The sequence below is a fragment of the Lolium perenne genome, chromosome 5, assembly GCF_019359855.2.
Source record: "Lolium perenne isolate Kyuss_39 chromosome 5, Kyuss_2.0, whole genome shotgun sequence".
Lineage (NCBI taxonomy): Eukaryota > Viridiplantae > Streptophyta > Magnoliopsida > Poales > Poaceae > Lolium > Lolium perenne.
Window position 1 is genome coordinate 68512986 of NC_067248.2, and position 15986 is coordinate 68528971.

Here is a 15986-nt window from a genome sequence, read left to right on the forward strand (position 1 = left end):
TATAAGCCCAATGATCGTGTGCTACCGCTCATTCCCCCTTCCTCTCTCTAACGCCTCTAGAGTACCTGGTCTCCTCCTTCCTCTGACCGGGCCGATCCAAGGCCGCTCCGCCGGAATAGCCGGCCGGAGTAGGTTGCAGAGATGCGCCCAGAGTACATAGGTTAGGCCTAGGGTTAGGTTTCTTCTGTGTTTTAGTTGTACCCTTGTGGACCTTGGCGGTATGCATCTGGGGTGTGGAGGCAGAGGAGTTCGAGCTGCTCTCTGCAGCCTCTATGGCGCTGCTGCTGCTCGCGGTGCTCTGGTGGCCAGAGACGGAGGCGGGTGGCGGCGGTGCTGACCTCTCCCTGGATCTGGGCGGTCTTGACCTATTCCTCTCTCCTCTAAGCCACCATGGTGGTGGGCTAGAAGAGAGGTTTCATGACGAAGTTGTTGTTGTTGTTTCCATGGAGGGGCATCCTGGAGTTGTTGTTCTTCCTCGAGCGAATCACATGGCGAACAAGTTCGTCATCATGATTTGTGGTAAAAAAAGGTGACCCTTCTTCAACCTCCGGTCAGGAGGCTCTCTGGTTCTTCTGCTGGGGCTCGATGCCGATGGAGGGCCAAGTGGTGCCTCCCCGGACTTCCACCGGTTGCCAGCAGACGGATCTATGCGCTCGAGTAGAGCTTTCGAGCATCCTGCTCTCTGGGCTTGGCGGAGACGCCTCGAGCTCACCGGCGTTGGGTGGCAGAGGCACTGAAGGACTTGATTAAATTTTCTCTTTTTCTTTCAGGGTGCTTTCTGTAAAGTGTGAGGGCTCATCTTCAAATATTTGGTTCATTAGGGCAACTAATGGAAAGGGACCTCACTGTAATTTATACCTGCCACATGTGCTTTAATGAATATGCTCCACTGGGGTCATAGACCTCTTCGTGTGTTCAAAAAAAGAAACAATGATCGTGTGCTGATGGATGAGTTGTGTCGCTGATCACACATCTACGAGGATATTATTCTAAGAGTTAATCCTGTTGCATACCCAGCCCGCTGAAGGCCTCTTCCGCGCGTGCGGTTTGGGCCATAGGATCATAACGATGATCTATCTGGAACGTCCATTTTGGTAGATAGAAACGAGTTACTCATACCGCTGTTATATCTCTGGACTCACTAGCGTTTTGGCCCCGCTTTATGTTTGAGGTGTGGCATCGCTGGTGGGTAAACATTGCACCCGGTGAAAAAAGCGACGGTGAAACTCAGTCTATACCCTACACCCTCCTCCTCTTCCCAATCCGGAGCTCCTCCCAATCCACGCCGCCGTCGATGCCGTAGGGCTGGCTGGCCAACGTCCCACGCGCCCTCCCCCAACTCCCTACGATTTTTTGCACGGGCAATCCCGAGGCTGTCATACGATTCTCGGGCGCGGCCGCGATCCCACCTTGCTGTGGATGCTCGCGAATCTCCTCCGCAGGCCTGGAGGCCCTACCCCTACGGCAGGTGGGACAGCGGGTGTCCGCCGCGGAGGAGCGACGCAATGATGACGAGGGTGCGAGCCCGCGCAGCGCGGACGTGAGGGCTGCCATACGCCAAGGAGGAATTCTTCAAATTCCAGGTCTGTCCACGAGGCCAACTTTCCTCTGAAAACTCGGGCGCACCTCGCATCTACTGGCGCTTCTGTTGACGCGTCGTCTCGCCCAAATCTCATCCATCATCGCCAACGCCGATTCGCCCAACGCCGTTCGCACCTTCCCGACCGCAAATCAGCCGTGCCGCCGCGAGCCTCCGTCGACTTGCCTCACCGCCATCTGCGCCCCTGGTCTCCGATGTTAGACGGAAGGCTCGAAATGAGCCCGGCTTTGAATTAACGAAGCCATCAACCGGCTAGGAGTTACACCAATAGTTACAACACACACGCACCAAACGCACAACCCAAACCACAACAAAAGACAACACAGAAAAGCAAGCCGAAGCGCTATTTGATCCATGAGGAGGGAGCCTTGTCTTCTGTTGCACCGGAGCGATCGCGACCGTGTCCACGCCAACAAACCTCCACCGCACCAATACAACAACTCAAGGGGGAACTCAACGACGGGTCGGCCACCTAGCAGAGCTTGAGGAACCAAAGGAGGGAGGGTCTTGCGACGGCGCCTCCAAGAAGGTAAATGGCGCAAGAATGCATCATCGTCGTCGGCAGGGGCGGAGGACCTGCAAAGTTTTCACCCAGACCCGAGAACCACCACCCATGGAGCTCAGGCTAGGTCCAGACCAAACACACAACATCATCCCCTGGTGTTGGGATAGGCACACCGGCAAGAGCTACGACCAGACGCCGACCTAGCCAAGCCCCCCAAGGCGCTAGGACGGAAATCAGCTACCGCAACAAACCGTGTAAAAGCAGCCAGGCCGATGTTGCGAGAGGGCTGCGACACCAACGAGAGGTCACACAGTGCTCCACAAGACACTACCAGAGAAGCTTACACGAAGCGAGGCCTCCAAGAGGAGCAGATTGAGGCGGAGGAACGGAGTCCATCATTTCGAACAGGAGGGCCATCATCGGGACGCCTTCAACAAGGGAACGGCACCCGTAGGTGACGCCGTCACCGGCGCAGGCCAGAGCCATGCGCTGCTTTCGCCAAGGTCCAAACCTGAATAGAAATTCCGAACGCCCTCGCGAGGACGTAGAGCGAACAAGGCAGAGATCACTGCCGCGCCTCCAACCTAAGTCGTACTATGAGCAAGCCCCAACTCGACTCATTCGCAGGAAACACGTCTTTGGCCGGGCGCAGGTTTCGGCCAGACCCAGATCTAGACGTCCATGACCCTAGATTAGCGGCACCACGATATCCACCATCCCCAGCGCGCGAGCACACCTGCACAAGCACAACCAAATTGGTCGGAGGGAGAACAGACCGCAGCCGCCGGAGTAGCTGCAGTACTGAGCCAGCCCAAGGACCCCGTCCCAGATAGCTAGCAAGGACGTCGCCCCAGCGACTCCAGAACGTCGCCCGCAGCGACGAAGGACTGCCGGACTCCAACAGCCCCGAACGGCCAGGGTTAGGTCTAGGACCGCCTGGCCCAGAACCAGCCCGAAAGCAGCCGGCAAGAGGCAGCGGAGGTGGCGCACCGGGCACGCAGCCGCGCACCCCGGGCCACCCTCAGATCGAGCAGATCCGGCCAGGCCCTGCTAGGCCCAGATCTGGGCCCACAAGCCCAGATCCGACCAAAGCAGCCGCCGGCCAGAGCACCCTGCCGTCGGGCGAGGCCACGGCAGCGCCGGCCGCCGCCCACACGGCCCCCAACGGCCGGAGCTGCGCCGGTCCGGGAGGTTGCCGGCGAGCCTCCTCGCGGCTAGGATGGGAACCGCCCCGTCGGGCCCTCGAAACGCGCGGGGGAAGGGAGATCCGCCGCCGCCAGCACCGCCGGGGCTTTGCCCGGCGGCTCCCGCCGGCGGCGGCGGCGGGGGAAGGAGGAGGGGGGCGGGCCTGGGGTGGAGGCGGAGGCGCCCCGGCCGCCCGACGGGGAGGGCGACGGGCCCTGGTCTCCGATGTTAAGTCTCCTGTGCCGCCATGCACTTCCGTCGCTGGCGGCTACATCATCCGGCATCAACGACGAGACCCTCACGTTCCTCTCCATGCTCCGCGACACTGGATGCACGCACTGGCCGGTAATTACATCCGCCCATTTCAATTGACGATTACAACCTGCTGGTATGTAAGTTTTATTGTCACACTTGCAACAGACGAACATATATAGTCACTCAGTAATCCATCTTTTTTTCAGAATTCTGCACTGGATATACGGTCCATCAATTCCGGAAATTAATTTGTGATGTGGTCTTTGGTCAGGTCATCCTGCTGTGGTGATGCTCCAAGTGAATTGATGGGAAAGAACAGAGGACGGAGCACCGTAAGCAGCAGAAAGGAGAAATGTAGAAAAGAAGAGTACATAGTGTCTATTTTGCCCTCCTCATGATGCGGGATGAAGTATCCAATCTAATCAGAACAAAAGAGGAAGTTGCAGAGTTCAATATTCAGATTTTGTCAGCTGCTTGCCTGTTTCAAGAAGTAAGTTTCTATCTCTGTCTCATAAATTGTATGCATGAAGAAGCTAAATATCAGATCACTTTCGCCATGAGGGCATGAGAATAGTTACAAAATAGTTGATTCCTTCTGCGTATTAAGTTGACTTCCATGATCATGAATGTACTTAAATTTTTTAATGTCCTCTATTTTAATTTATTTAGTGAACATACAGTGTGATGTTCCATGATAAGGAAATGCCACTCGAAAATAATTCAGTATAAGTATGATAATTGGATAAGGAAATTCTAAATTTAGTGAAATCTGAATCATTGAGTAGGCAACAATTTGCTACTCTTTTGAGCACACTTTCTACTTCGATATGACCACTAATTTGTCATGCAGATTGTAGTGGTGTTTGATTTGCGGATACATGAATTTCAATAGGGACATGGGATAATTTATTATCCACTTGTCATATCAATATCACAAGACTTTTGAATCCTTCCATTTTACTGTCACCAGGGCTCCTTTCAATGAGGAGGAAAGTGTCCACTTTTCTTCCATGCCTCATTTAATTGATAAAACCATTGTTTCGTCCAGTCTTGATTGCATTGTACTCTTGCTTGTAGCAATAGTTCTCAACTTGCCCAGGTTTTTAGTCCAAATGCTCTAATACTTATGTATCAAGAACATCCTTACCATTGCATGTGTAGATGTTTGGACTTAAAACAACAGAGCTAACTGACTGATGTTTGTTATTAACGGTGTCTATTGTTATTAGAATGAACAATAATCATTTCCAGAGTATTCTTAAAATTATTAAATGTTTGTTGAACTACTTTTTAATCGGATATGGTAGTCGACAACTTGAGTGGATGGGAGGGTAGTGATAAGCGAAAACCTATGTTGTGCATGATCAAGTAGCCAGGGGGAGGGGGACAAGATGGACGATCTAGAATGTGGTCTTCAAGTCAGAATGTACATATTTTCTATGCTATCCCGGTTGAGTTAAAAATTCCTACATCTCATGTGTTTGTTTAGAAATTGTTATTTCCTCCCATCTTAGGTAACTGATATGCATTTTTATTTGTTAACAGTGCTCTTCAATTTATTTTACTATAATAAAGTGAAGGAAAAAATGTTTGTGACAAAACTCCAACTAAATAACATGCACCTGAGGGCTGGATGGAGAGGATGAGGATGCCGCGAATGCGGGCGAGGACCAAAATTTATGCCGTTGGTGGTGGTAAGAGAGAGGCGGACTTCCGTGAGGAGCTGAAGGTGATATCCGCCCTGCAACCCCTCTCGCCGCTGTTCTCATCCAGGCAACTTTGTTATTTTTTGATAGGGACTACCACAGTACACTGCAAATTATATGCACACTTGCTCAGGTGGTGTTAATAAACCTTACTTTGTCATCGCTCATGCTGAAAGTACCTTGGTTATACTGCTGAATGCTTTGGACGTTCTACTATCCTTGCACTTCTAGATTCTAATTTGGTTGTTTAAAAGTAAGATGGAAGGCAAATTTGAGCGTATAATGTTGTAAATGGCAAGTCTGGCTTGACATGGCTGTATATTGGTATCTGTTTGAGAAAAAAACTGCATGAAATTGAAAAAATTGTCCTGTCATTTCTGTGTTTGCTACATGCATATAATTCAAGTTATTTACGTTGCTTCTTATTCTCTGCTTGTCACTGTCCATATATATGCCCGTAGTTCATAACATTCCATGACTGGATTCTACAAACTTTGCAAACTATATCACACAATGTTCAAGTAATGCAGTTTGGAGCAGTTTCGGTGTATTTTCACTTCTAGGTAGATGCACGGAAAACGATGCCTTAACTTGAAAAATGCTACTCCCTTCCACCCATGTTACTAATATTGATGTATCTAGATGTACCCATAATATGTAGATAAATAATAGGAGACAAATAATAGGGGTCAGAGATCCGTAGGAAAGTGTTATCTTCGTTGATTAACTAACCGTCTAGGGCGATTGAGAAGGCTTGGCTTCTATAGAAGGGATGGAGTGCTACCATGGAAGCTGACACTAAAAACTAGACAGCGCTACATCAAGTTTTGTTATAAATGAAAACACCCTGAAGTGTAAGGCTGCCACGCTATGCGGCAATGTTATGCAGGCGGCGAGGCGAAGCTCGCCTGTTCACCTAGTATATTTACTGGCCGATAACAGGGCACCTTCCAATGCCACCCGATGCAAGCATCCATATCGATTTTCTTTTGAAATATGTTGGTTTGTAATCTAAACTATTGTGTCAGCATGACTATGGTTTGTATTTGTACGACTATATATGTGGCTAGCTTTATTAATTTAACTGATGCCTTCTCTCTAAAATAGAGCTTACGAGCAACAAAATGAAATCTCACATGCGAACACCACGGCTGCACTAAATAGTGTCTTGATATTATACATCCAAATTCAGAAAGAAAAAACTAAAACATCCTCTATGGGATGGAGATGGATGTAGTATTTGCAACTTTGCATATAGCCATGGAAGCTATACTCCTACGTCTGATCCACGGAACAGCCACACGACGGGAAAGCCTTTCAGTGGCCGTACCTTGGTCCGTAGGTACGTGTGAGACCGCCGTTTCCTCATGTCGTAGATGCTGCAACAGAAGGACACGTTCTTTCGGTAATACGGGCGGGCGGCAGCATCACTCAGGAAGAAGATACGGTCCCCCGTAACGTAGTCCTTGCACCGGTCGGGGACAGGAACAGCTCGGGAGCAGCATCCCTGGACGAACAGCACCCGGTCTTCCCCCACGCTGCTCAGCTCCGTCCACCGTGATTGCGCTAAGTCGGCCTGGAACACCTTGAACTCGGTCGCCCTATCCAAGCCTACTCCTGCATAATTCAAAGCCCCGAAATCGTCGACCATGGGCGAATTTTGTATGTTAGGATCTTCTCTGCGGACCATCAGCAGCGCGCCGTCGGATTCGAGCAGGTACTGCAGCGGCGACTCGATGAACTGCCATCTTGGGGCCTCCACGAGGACGTCGACTCGGGACACGGTTGGCTCACCGGTGTCACTCTCCTCGCCGATGGAAACGGAGAGGAGGCGGCCATGGTTGCCGTCGAGGGCGTAGAGCTTGCCTCGATGCCAGATCATATCTTGAAGCGACTTGACTTGGTCTTGGTCGTCGGCCCACGACCACGAAGCTGCCCCTGGCCGGCACAGCGCGAGCCTGTGAGGCCACCCCGCCCCAACGACCGCGGCGACAAGGTTAGGCGAGCACACCACTAGCTTGCTCATGAACGGTGGCGGGTCACCGATGAAGTGCGGCTCCGTGGACAGCCGTGGGAGCACCATGGTTGTGGACATGGAGAAGGGGTTTACCAGCGTGTACGCGCCGTCCATGCGCTCGAAGACGAGCCACTCGCCGCAGGAGCTCTGGGCGTGTGGCAGCTGGCGATGGCGCTCGAGGTAGAGCGGGAGCGGCTGGAAGGCGGAGTCGGGCAGGCTGTAGAAGGTCCGATTGGGTAATGCGAGCCACGGGAATAATTGGGATGGTGGGTCGTTCCGCCGCGCCAAGGAGCGCCACTGGCGGCAGACGGCGCCGAAGCGGACGCGATCGGCATGGTGCTGGAGGCGGCGGAGGATAATGTCGCCGAGATCCGTCTCAAGTGCAGACCACGACCTTGGCGCCATATTAGACTTACGGTTTTTTCTTCGGAGATTATATAGCGCCAAGGACGCGCGCGCGCGTGTGCGATGGCGCGAAAGCCCCCGATCTTTTCACCCACGGATGCGATGGCAACTTGCCGAATCGCCACCGGATCACGCAATAAAATCGCCGCACGCGCCTTTGGATTATGGCGAGTTAAATCGTCGCCAAGAGGGACTCGGTAGTACAAAACCAAAACCGTGCCGAACCTGCTAAGACACACAATATGTTTACCGGTTGTTTTGGAGTCACGGTCTGTACATTTTTACTTGTTTTATTAGCTACTAGAAAAAGATAAGGTACCAAATCTCGGCACGACAGTATAAGGGCGATGGTGATTCTACTCACTAACCACTCATAGCTGCACGCGTATACTCCTTGTTGAAAAATACCCGCTTGTCCGTTTACTTTTCCAGGTTTGAACGAAATAATCTCGAGATATCCCCTCCCAACCCCTTCTATCCCCATATTTTTTGGTTAAACTAAAAACTCTTCAGCATACTAGTGTTTTTTTGGGAAGAGTATTTGAGGGGATTGGGTGAACACCAAATCCCCTCCCATCCCCATACGTATTAGGGCTTGTTTGGTACTAGAGTATTTGTGGGGGTTAGTGGGGATAATACTTTAAGCATTGTTTACTTCTAGTGTATTTATGGAAATTGGAGGGGATTATTTCGTATCCCGGAAATTCCTCACTTGTCCGTTATTTCTCCGATTTTGAAAGAAATAATCCCGAGATATCCCCTCCTATCCCCACATTTTCTGCATAAACTAAAAACTTTCCATCATATTAGTGTATTTTTTGGGAAGAGTATTTGAGAGGATTGGGTGAACACCAAATCCCCTCTCATCCCCATACCCATTGGGAAGAAAGATACTAGAGAAGTAATGTCCAACATTGACTGGACGTGACCTAACGCTCTGGGACACAGGGCGATTAGGGTTTTCTTCCTCCCTTCGCCGGAGCTCTCTCCGACGGGGAGGCCTTCTCTCCCCCGGGCCGTTTCCTGTTGGATCGTGCGTCGGGGTTAGCTCTGCCTCCTCTCCTGCATATTTTCGACCTAGGGCTTGTGACCCGGGGGCTCTGTTGGTTCGGCTTCCTGGCTCAGATAGATCTTACGCCTGGCAATGTCGACCTCATCAACGAATCATGCGGAAGGATCTGGTGCAAAGAAGGGAGAAGATCTGGATGATCTGCTCCAACGTCTAGGTATAGACGAGGACGAAATTGATGATCTGGTTTTTGAGGAAGAAGAAGATGTTCCAAAAGAAGGCCTGAAGTGGTTTGCGCTGGCTAGAGTGCACACAGAGAACTTTTTCAGCCCTCAGACTTTCGAGCAGCACATGAGGATTGCCTGGAGTCCAGCGAAAGAGGTAAAGATCAAACCTATAGAAGCAAATCTGTTCACTATTCAGTGTAATTGTCTTGGTGATTGGCTGAAGGTAGAGAAAGGTGGACCATGGTTATTTAGACAGAACGCTGTTATTATTGAAAAATATGATGGCCTTGCAGCTCCGGAGTCAGTTGATCTGAATTTTGTGGCGGTATGGATGCAAATCCACAAACTTCCACCTGGTTACCGCAAGAAAAACCTGATTACCAATCTAACAGAGAAGAAGGTTGGCAAAGTATTACAGGTGGAAACAGAAATTGAGGGAGTAAATAATTTTGTGAGGGTCCGTGTGAAGTTGGATGTGAGGAAACCCCTGGCCCGGTTTTCTACTATTGTTCGTGAGGGTAAGAGAGAATTCTATGCTATCAAGTTTGAGAAGATGCCGAGATTCTGTGGAGCTTGTGGCTTTCTTGGGCATACTCATCTAGAGTGTGGCTCTGGTGAACATGATGAAAACAATCTTAAATGGGGAGATTGGCTCAAAGCAGATTGGGAATCTTGGTATGGGAGGAATACTGGAGGAAGTCGTGGTAGAGGTAGAGGGGGAAGAGGAAGAACAAATGTGACTGATGAAAATCTGGGCCGTGGGAGAGGTTTTGGTGACCGTGGACGTGGCCCTTATGTGAGTTGGCGGTTCAATGCGTTATCGCATGTGCAGGGCTTAGCTGGAGAGGAAGGAGAGTTTGAAGACACGGGTACTAGTCCGATAAAAAATAGTAACATGGAGACGGATGAGCGGGAGACATCTGATAATAGTGTCAAACGCCGTCTTGAACTTGGTACTTCTAATTCTGAAGATGAAGATGCTAATCTGAGTATTCCCCATGAGGAGATGACCCCCATGATCACGAATGGGCCGACATCTGAGGTACCGATGACGGAAGGTGATACTGGACGTATAAAACGCTCGAAGAAGGCTGGAGCTATCTCCCCTTCCACAGGATCGGCGGGTTCCTTCGAGGAACCTGTCCGGTCGCAATGAGGATTTTATCCGCGAACTGTCAGGGTTTGGGTAATCACCCGACAGTTCGCTCGCTTCTGCAAGTTCAGAAGAAAAGTAACCCTGATATAATTTTTCTTTCAGAGACTCATCTAGACACTTATCCAGCTGACTGTCTGCGGAAAAGGCTCAATATGGATTTCAAAATTGTAAACCCAACTACGTCTCGGAGTGGTGGGGTTCTGTTGCTTTGGAGGCGAGGTATTAATATTCAACAAAGGTTTTCTCATCCAAATTATATTGATGTTACTGTGCATGAATCTACTGAGAACACTTGGAGACTAACTGGAATTTATGGAGAACCACGGTGGGAAGACAAGTACAAAACATGGGATAGGATCAGAGGGTTGCATGCTCAATGTAATCTCCCCTGGGTTCTTATTGGAGATTTTAATGAAATCCTTTTCTCGCATGAGAAGGAAGGAGGTAATGCTCGACCACCAATTTACATGCAATCCTTCCGTGATGTTTTAGCTGATTGTAACCTTTCTGATCTTGGTTTTTTGGGTGATAAATTTACTTGGCGTCGAGGCCGAATCCGTGAGAGGCTAGACAGAGGTGTGGCAAATACTGCCTGGAGCACTATGCATCCGAAGGCATCGGTGCATCACCTTGATTGCATGCGATCTGATCATAGACCAATATTGCTGATTACAGATAATATGGAGATGGCAAGCAGTACTGGAAAATCAAAAAAATTTGAAGCTCGATGGTTACAGGAGGATTCCTTCCGAGAGGTGGTTGAGCAAGCTTGGGCTCAGGCGGGCAATGCTGTGTCCGACGGAGGTGTACTGGCTCGCCTGTCTCACATGCACTCCTCGCTACATGAATGGGATAATGATATTCTGAAGAAGCCGAAGCAGAGATTGAAAACAGCCCAGAGGAAATTGGAACGGGCAATGCAGGGTCCCTTAACAGAAGAAAATGATACTATTGCAAAGGAACAGTCGGCTCTTATTGAGTTGCTATTGGAGCAAGATGAAGTACATTGGATGCAAAGGTCGAGGGCAAATTGGCTCCGAAATGGTGACCGTAACACTGCTTTTTTTCACCAGTTTGCTTCGGCTAGAAGGCAGAAGAATCAGATTAAAAGACTCAAAAATGGTATTAATTGGGTTGAAGGTACTAGTGCTCTTAAACCAATTATCCTACAGTATTTTACCGACTTGTTTAGTTCGGAGATCAATGAAGTGGATCCTGCGGTACTAAATAAGGTAACTCCTAGGGTGACCTCTATTATGAATGATAAGCTGCTTGCTCCATTTTCTGCTGATGATGTTAAGAAGGCGGCGTTTAGTATTGGGGATCTGAAAGCCCCAGGGCCAGATGGTCTTCATGCAATATTCTACAAGAGGTTTTGGAGTATATGTGGTGATGATATTACTTCTGAAGTTCTCCTGGCATTGAACTCTGGTGTTATCCCTGATGGCTGGAACGATACTACAATCGTTCTTATTCTGAAAGTTGATAATCCAGAGTCGATCTCTCAATATCGACCTATCAGTCTATGCAATGTGATCTACAAAATAATCTCGAAGATGCTAGCTCTAAGGTTAAAACAAGTCCTCCCTGATGTTATTTCTCCTATGCAAAGTGCTTTCGTTCCAGGCCGACTTATCACGGATAATGTTCTGGTGGCTTATGAGAGTATTCATGCTATTAAAAATAAAAGGTCTGGCTCCAATGGTGCTTGTGCGGTTAAATTGGATATGCACAAGACTTATGACCGTGTCGAATGGGTTTTCTTAGAGAACATGATGCGACGGCTGGGCTTTGCGGAAAGGTGGATTTCGATAATAATGGCTTGTGTTAGCTCAGTAAGATATCAAGTAAGGTTCAATTCTGGCGAAACCGATATGTTTTCTCCAACTAGAGGTTTGCGGCAGGGGGACCCTCTCTCCCCATATTTGTTCCTTCTTTGTGCCGAGGGGTTATCTAGTCTTTTGTTGTTCGAAGAAGAAGTTGGTGGCATTACCGGGGTAAGAGTGTGCAGGAATGCACCGTCAGTCTCACATCTACTTTTTGCTGACGATTCTCTTATTCTCATGAAGGCAGATACGAATAATGCAACTTCCTTACAGCAAGTTCTGGATACTTATTGTGCTAATTCGGGCCAGTTGGTTAGTTTGGCGAAATCAAGTATATTCTTCTCTCCGAACACAAATGTTCTTACTAGAGCAGAAATTTGCGAGGCTCTTCACATAACTACAGAAGCTATATCTGATAAATATCTGGGGTTACCGGCACTGGTGGGGGCTGATCGAAGTGATAGCTTTGAACATTTTATTGAGAGAATTATCCAGCGCATTAATGGTTGGAAGGAGAAACAACTTTCAATCAGGGGAAAAGAAATCTTACTGAAGGCTGTTGCACAGGCCATCCCGGTGTATGCGATGTCGGTTTTCCTAATTCCGAAGGGAGTGTGCAAGAAGATGATGGATGCTATAGCTAGTTTTTGGTGGGGTGATGATGATAACAGCAATAAGATGCACTGGTACGCTTGGTGGAAATTGTGCTATCCAAAAAAAAGAGGGTGGTATGGGTTTCAGAGATTTCCACTCTTTCAACCTGGCTATGTTGTCCAAACAGATTTGGAGGCTTGTTACTGATCGAGATTCTTTATGTGCTAAGGTACTTGGTGCAAAATACTATCCTAATGGAAATTTACTAAGTGCAGGACCAAAATCTGGGTCTTCATTTACCTGGCAAAGCATTGTGGCTAGTATTCCCACTTTTAAACGGGGCTATATCTAGCGAGTTAGCAGAGGCGAGAACATTAACATTTATACGGATCCATGGATACCATCAAGTCCAAACCGTCAGATCATCACACCACGAGGCGCTGGTGTTTACACAAAGGTGTGTGACCTTATTTCTCCAATTACTGGATATTGGGACGTAGAACTTCTCCAGACTATCTTCTGTAATGTTGATGTTGGAAGAATTCTGGAAATCCCTTTACACAACCAAGGTTTTGATGACTTTATTGCTTGGAACTTCAACAAGAACGGGCGGTATTCTGTGAGGTCGGGCTACCACTTACAATGGAGACACCAATTTGGGGCTCGAGGGGCGCAGCTTGCTCTACCGGGGTCTTCAGCCTTGAACCCGGTCTGGAAAGAGCTCTGGCAGATGAAGGTTCCAAGTAAAGTTAAAATATTTCTTTGGAGAGCTCTCCATGGTATAGTTCCGCTGAAATCAATTCTTGCAAATAGGCACATTGGTACAAGTGGACAATGTCCTGTATGTATGACAGCACCTGAAGATGTTTTGCACCTCCTATTCCAGTGTATTGCAGCACGTGAGGTCTGGACTGACTTAGGAATTCAAAGCATTATTGATGAGGCAATATCTGTTGATCGGTCAGGCTCGGCAGTGCTTGAATTTTTGTTACGTGATCAGGTGAAAAGTATGCCGGGGTTTCAGTCTATTAATCTGAAGGAAACTATTGGGGTAACGTGTTGGTACCTCTGGTGGAGACGGCGAAGGCGAACACATGATGAACAAGTACCGCCTGTTTATAGATGCAAAATGTCGATCCTATCTATTACGGCAAATGCAGCTCGAGTAGGATCGAAAGGAACACGATCTGACAGCCGATGGGCTAAACCGGAGGTGAGACAAATTAAAATTAATGTAGATGGTTCTTTTCATCCGGATTCACATGCAGGAGCAACAGGGGTGGTGGCTAGAGACCATGATGGTTCCTTCCTGGCGGCCGCCGCGTGCTTCTTCACAAACGTGGCGACGGCAGCTATGACTGAAGCCTTGGCTATGAGAGAGGGTCTGGCACTTGCAAATCGGTTAGGATGCAACAATGTGTTAATGGAGTCAGACTCGTCAGAAACTGTCAATGCTTGTACAGGAGAGGAAGCTTGGTGGGGTGATTCTTCTGCCGTGTTTGCTGATTGTGTCGATCTATGTTCGATGGTGGATAAAGTCTCTTTCAAGCACTGTCCCAGGTCTGCAAATGAAGGTGCTCATGAGATAGCTAGGTTTTGTTTCTCTTCTGCTTCTTCTTGTAATTGGGTCGCTGAACCCCCTAGCTTTCTCTTAGAAAAACTCATAAACGATGTAACCGTACTGTGATTAGAGCAGCAAGTTTCAGACGCACTCTTTTCCTTACCAGGGTACCTAAGGGGACTGGAAGGTTTTTAATGAGGCGGCTTGCTAGCTTAATATAATTATCGTTTATCTCAAAAAAAAAAAGATACTAGAGAAGTAAACAAGGCCTTTGAGTATTGGGTGAACTGCTAGTGTCACCCAATCCCATAAAACCCCGTCCCCAATTCACTAGGTAGAGGTAGAGTATTGGGGATTGGGAAAAATATACTAAGATTTGGAAAAAAGTAGGGATAAGTGAAAATTAAACTCGCTCAATGATCTAGCACCAAACATTTATTTAGAATAAGTGGGGATTTAAAATTTGTTACAGCTAATCCCCGCTGAAACTCTAACGCCAAATAAAACCTTAGAGAGGAAAATACGAGAGAAATAAACACGTCCCCGTGGAGCTGCCTTTCCTTTTGGATTCACGATCCCTTTTCTCAAATCACGGCGCGGTTTATCTTTGTTCCCTGACGTCCGTAGTGGCTCCACGTTCGTCCAACTATAACCCTTTTGTTCGTGTTCATCTTCGTTGCAAATTTCAGTATGCGTGTGTTTTGGTGTTGTGTTTTCGCCCCCAATCCTGGAATCATTAGCTCTGTTTGGGTCTGGTATTGAGATGAGGAGGTGGTCGTATTTTTTTTTTTTTTTTTGGTTCCAATCCCATTTTGAGCTATTGTTCGGTGATTTATTTTCTGCTTCTTTGAACCGATTCCCTTCATGCTAAAGTTTTACTGTTTTCTAATTTTTTTTATCATGAACGTTTTTAAAGTTGCAAAAAAATTAAATTTCATAATATTTTTAAATTTGTGAATATCTTTAATCCATGAACATTTTAAATTATAAACATTTTTTAAGTTAAATGTTCAACATTTTAATCCATGAACATTTTTAAGTTATATATTTTAATGCAAAATGTTTTAAAAAATTCAGGAACGTTTGAAAGTTGCAAACATTTTTCGTGCATTTTTAAAATCCTTTAAAAAATTCAAATTCATCAACATTTTTAAAGTTGCGAAAATTTTAAATTTACTCCCAGCGATTCAAATTAATTGACTCCTCTTTATTTAGGTACATATGTATCTTGTCAACAAACGCATCAAGTTACATTCATATCTAGATAAAGTGGAGTCAATTAATTTTTCAAAGTCGGCGAACATTTTTAAAATCGCGAATATTTTTAAAGTCACGAACATTGAACATTTTTAAAGTCGGAACATTTTAAATCAGTGAACATTTAATTTATAATTTTTTAAGTTAGATGTTGAACATGTTTACGTTATATATTTTCTGATGCAGAACATTTTTTGAAAAAATCAGAAAAAAAACAAATTCACGAACATTTTTTAAGTTGCGAACGTTTTCCGCGCATTTTTTGAAATCCATAAAAATTCAAATCCACCAACATCTTTAAAGTTGCAAATAGTTTTAAATTTACTAACATTTTTTAAAGTCACAGCCATTTTTTTAAGCCATGAACATTTGAAAGTTGCAGACAATTTTAAAGTTGTGAACATTTTTTAAATTTTCTAAGGAGCTGAAAAATATGATAGTTTATTTTTTGTTCATTTTCGTATTGGTTAATATGCTCATATTCCAAAAAAGAGTTTTTTTTTTTTGACATGAATTCCAAAAAAGAGTTGCTAGAGCCTAGAGCGGAAAGCATCCCTGTTAGAGAACGACCATGACCAGCGCGCGTCTTGTCGCCAGAACGAGCAAGTACTAGTGCGCAAACCAATATGTAACGCATCTCTAACCGGGGCAATCCATCCCGCGCCCGCGCGTCCGGATGGGTC

At 47.0% G+C, this 15986-nt stretch overlaps 2 protein-coding genes and 1 long non-coding RNA gene across 3 annotated transcripts; 2 read left to right on the forward strand and 1 right to left on the reverse strand.

Moving 5' to 3' along the window:
• Positions 1 to 2833: 2833 nt before the first annotated feature.
• On the forward strand, positions 2834 to 5438 carry LOC127319611 (uncharacterized). The gene is made up of 2 exons (XR_007862576.2): positions 2834 to 3635; positions 3817 to 5438. It is a non-coding gene; the product is annotated as an uncharacterized lncRNA (long non-coding RNA).
• A 1048-nt stretch (positions 5439 to 6486) lies between these two features.
• LOC127319621 (F-box protein At2g26160-like) lies at positions 6487 to 7756 on the reverse strand. The gene has a single exon (XM_051349595.2). It carries the CDS (start codon positions 7671 to 7673, stop codon positions 6519 to 6521), a length of 1155 nt encoding a protein of 384 aa, XP_051205555.1. The 5' UTR covers positions 7674 to 7756; the 3' UTR covers positions 6487 to 6518.
• Positions 7757 to 10751: 2995 nt separating this feature from the next.
• On the forward strand, positions 10752 to 14074 carry LOC139831509 (uncharacterized). Its single transcript, XM_071820803.1, has 5 exons — positions 10752 to 11597; positions 12135 to 12577; positions 13299 to 13492; positions 13754 to 13942; positions 14046 to 14074. The coding sequence occupies exons 1-5, from the start codon at positions 10752 to 10754 to the stop codon at positions 14072 to 14074; spliced, it is 1701 nt and encodes a 566-aa protein (XP_071676904.1).
• The last annotated feature ends 1912 nt before the right edge of the window (positions 14075 to 15986 follow it).

What these genes read in the sequence shown, in the direction of transcription:
- LOC127319621 (XM_051349595.2), bottom strand. Translation starts at nt 7,673, where the DNA reads ATGGCGCCAAGGTCGTGGTCTGCACTTGAGACGGATCTCGGCGACATT.
- LOC139831509 (XM_071820803.1), top strand. Translation starts at nt 10,752, where the DNA reads ATGGCAAGCAGTACTGGAAAATCAAAAAAATTTGAAGCTCGATGGTTA. An exon ending in GACCTATCAGTCTATGCAAT is followed by an intron (nt 11,598 to 12,134) that starts GTGATCTACAAA and finishes ATTCTCATGAAG; the next exon opens with GCAGATACGAATAATGCAAC. An exon ending in GTTACGTGATCAGGTGAAAA is followed by an intron (nt 13,493 to 13,753) that starts GTATGCCGGGGT and finishes ATTCACATGCAG; the next exon opens with GAGCAACAGGGGTGGTGGCT.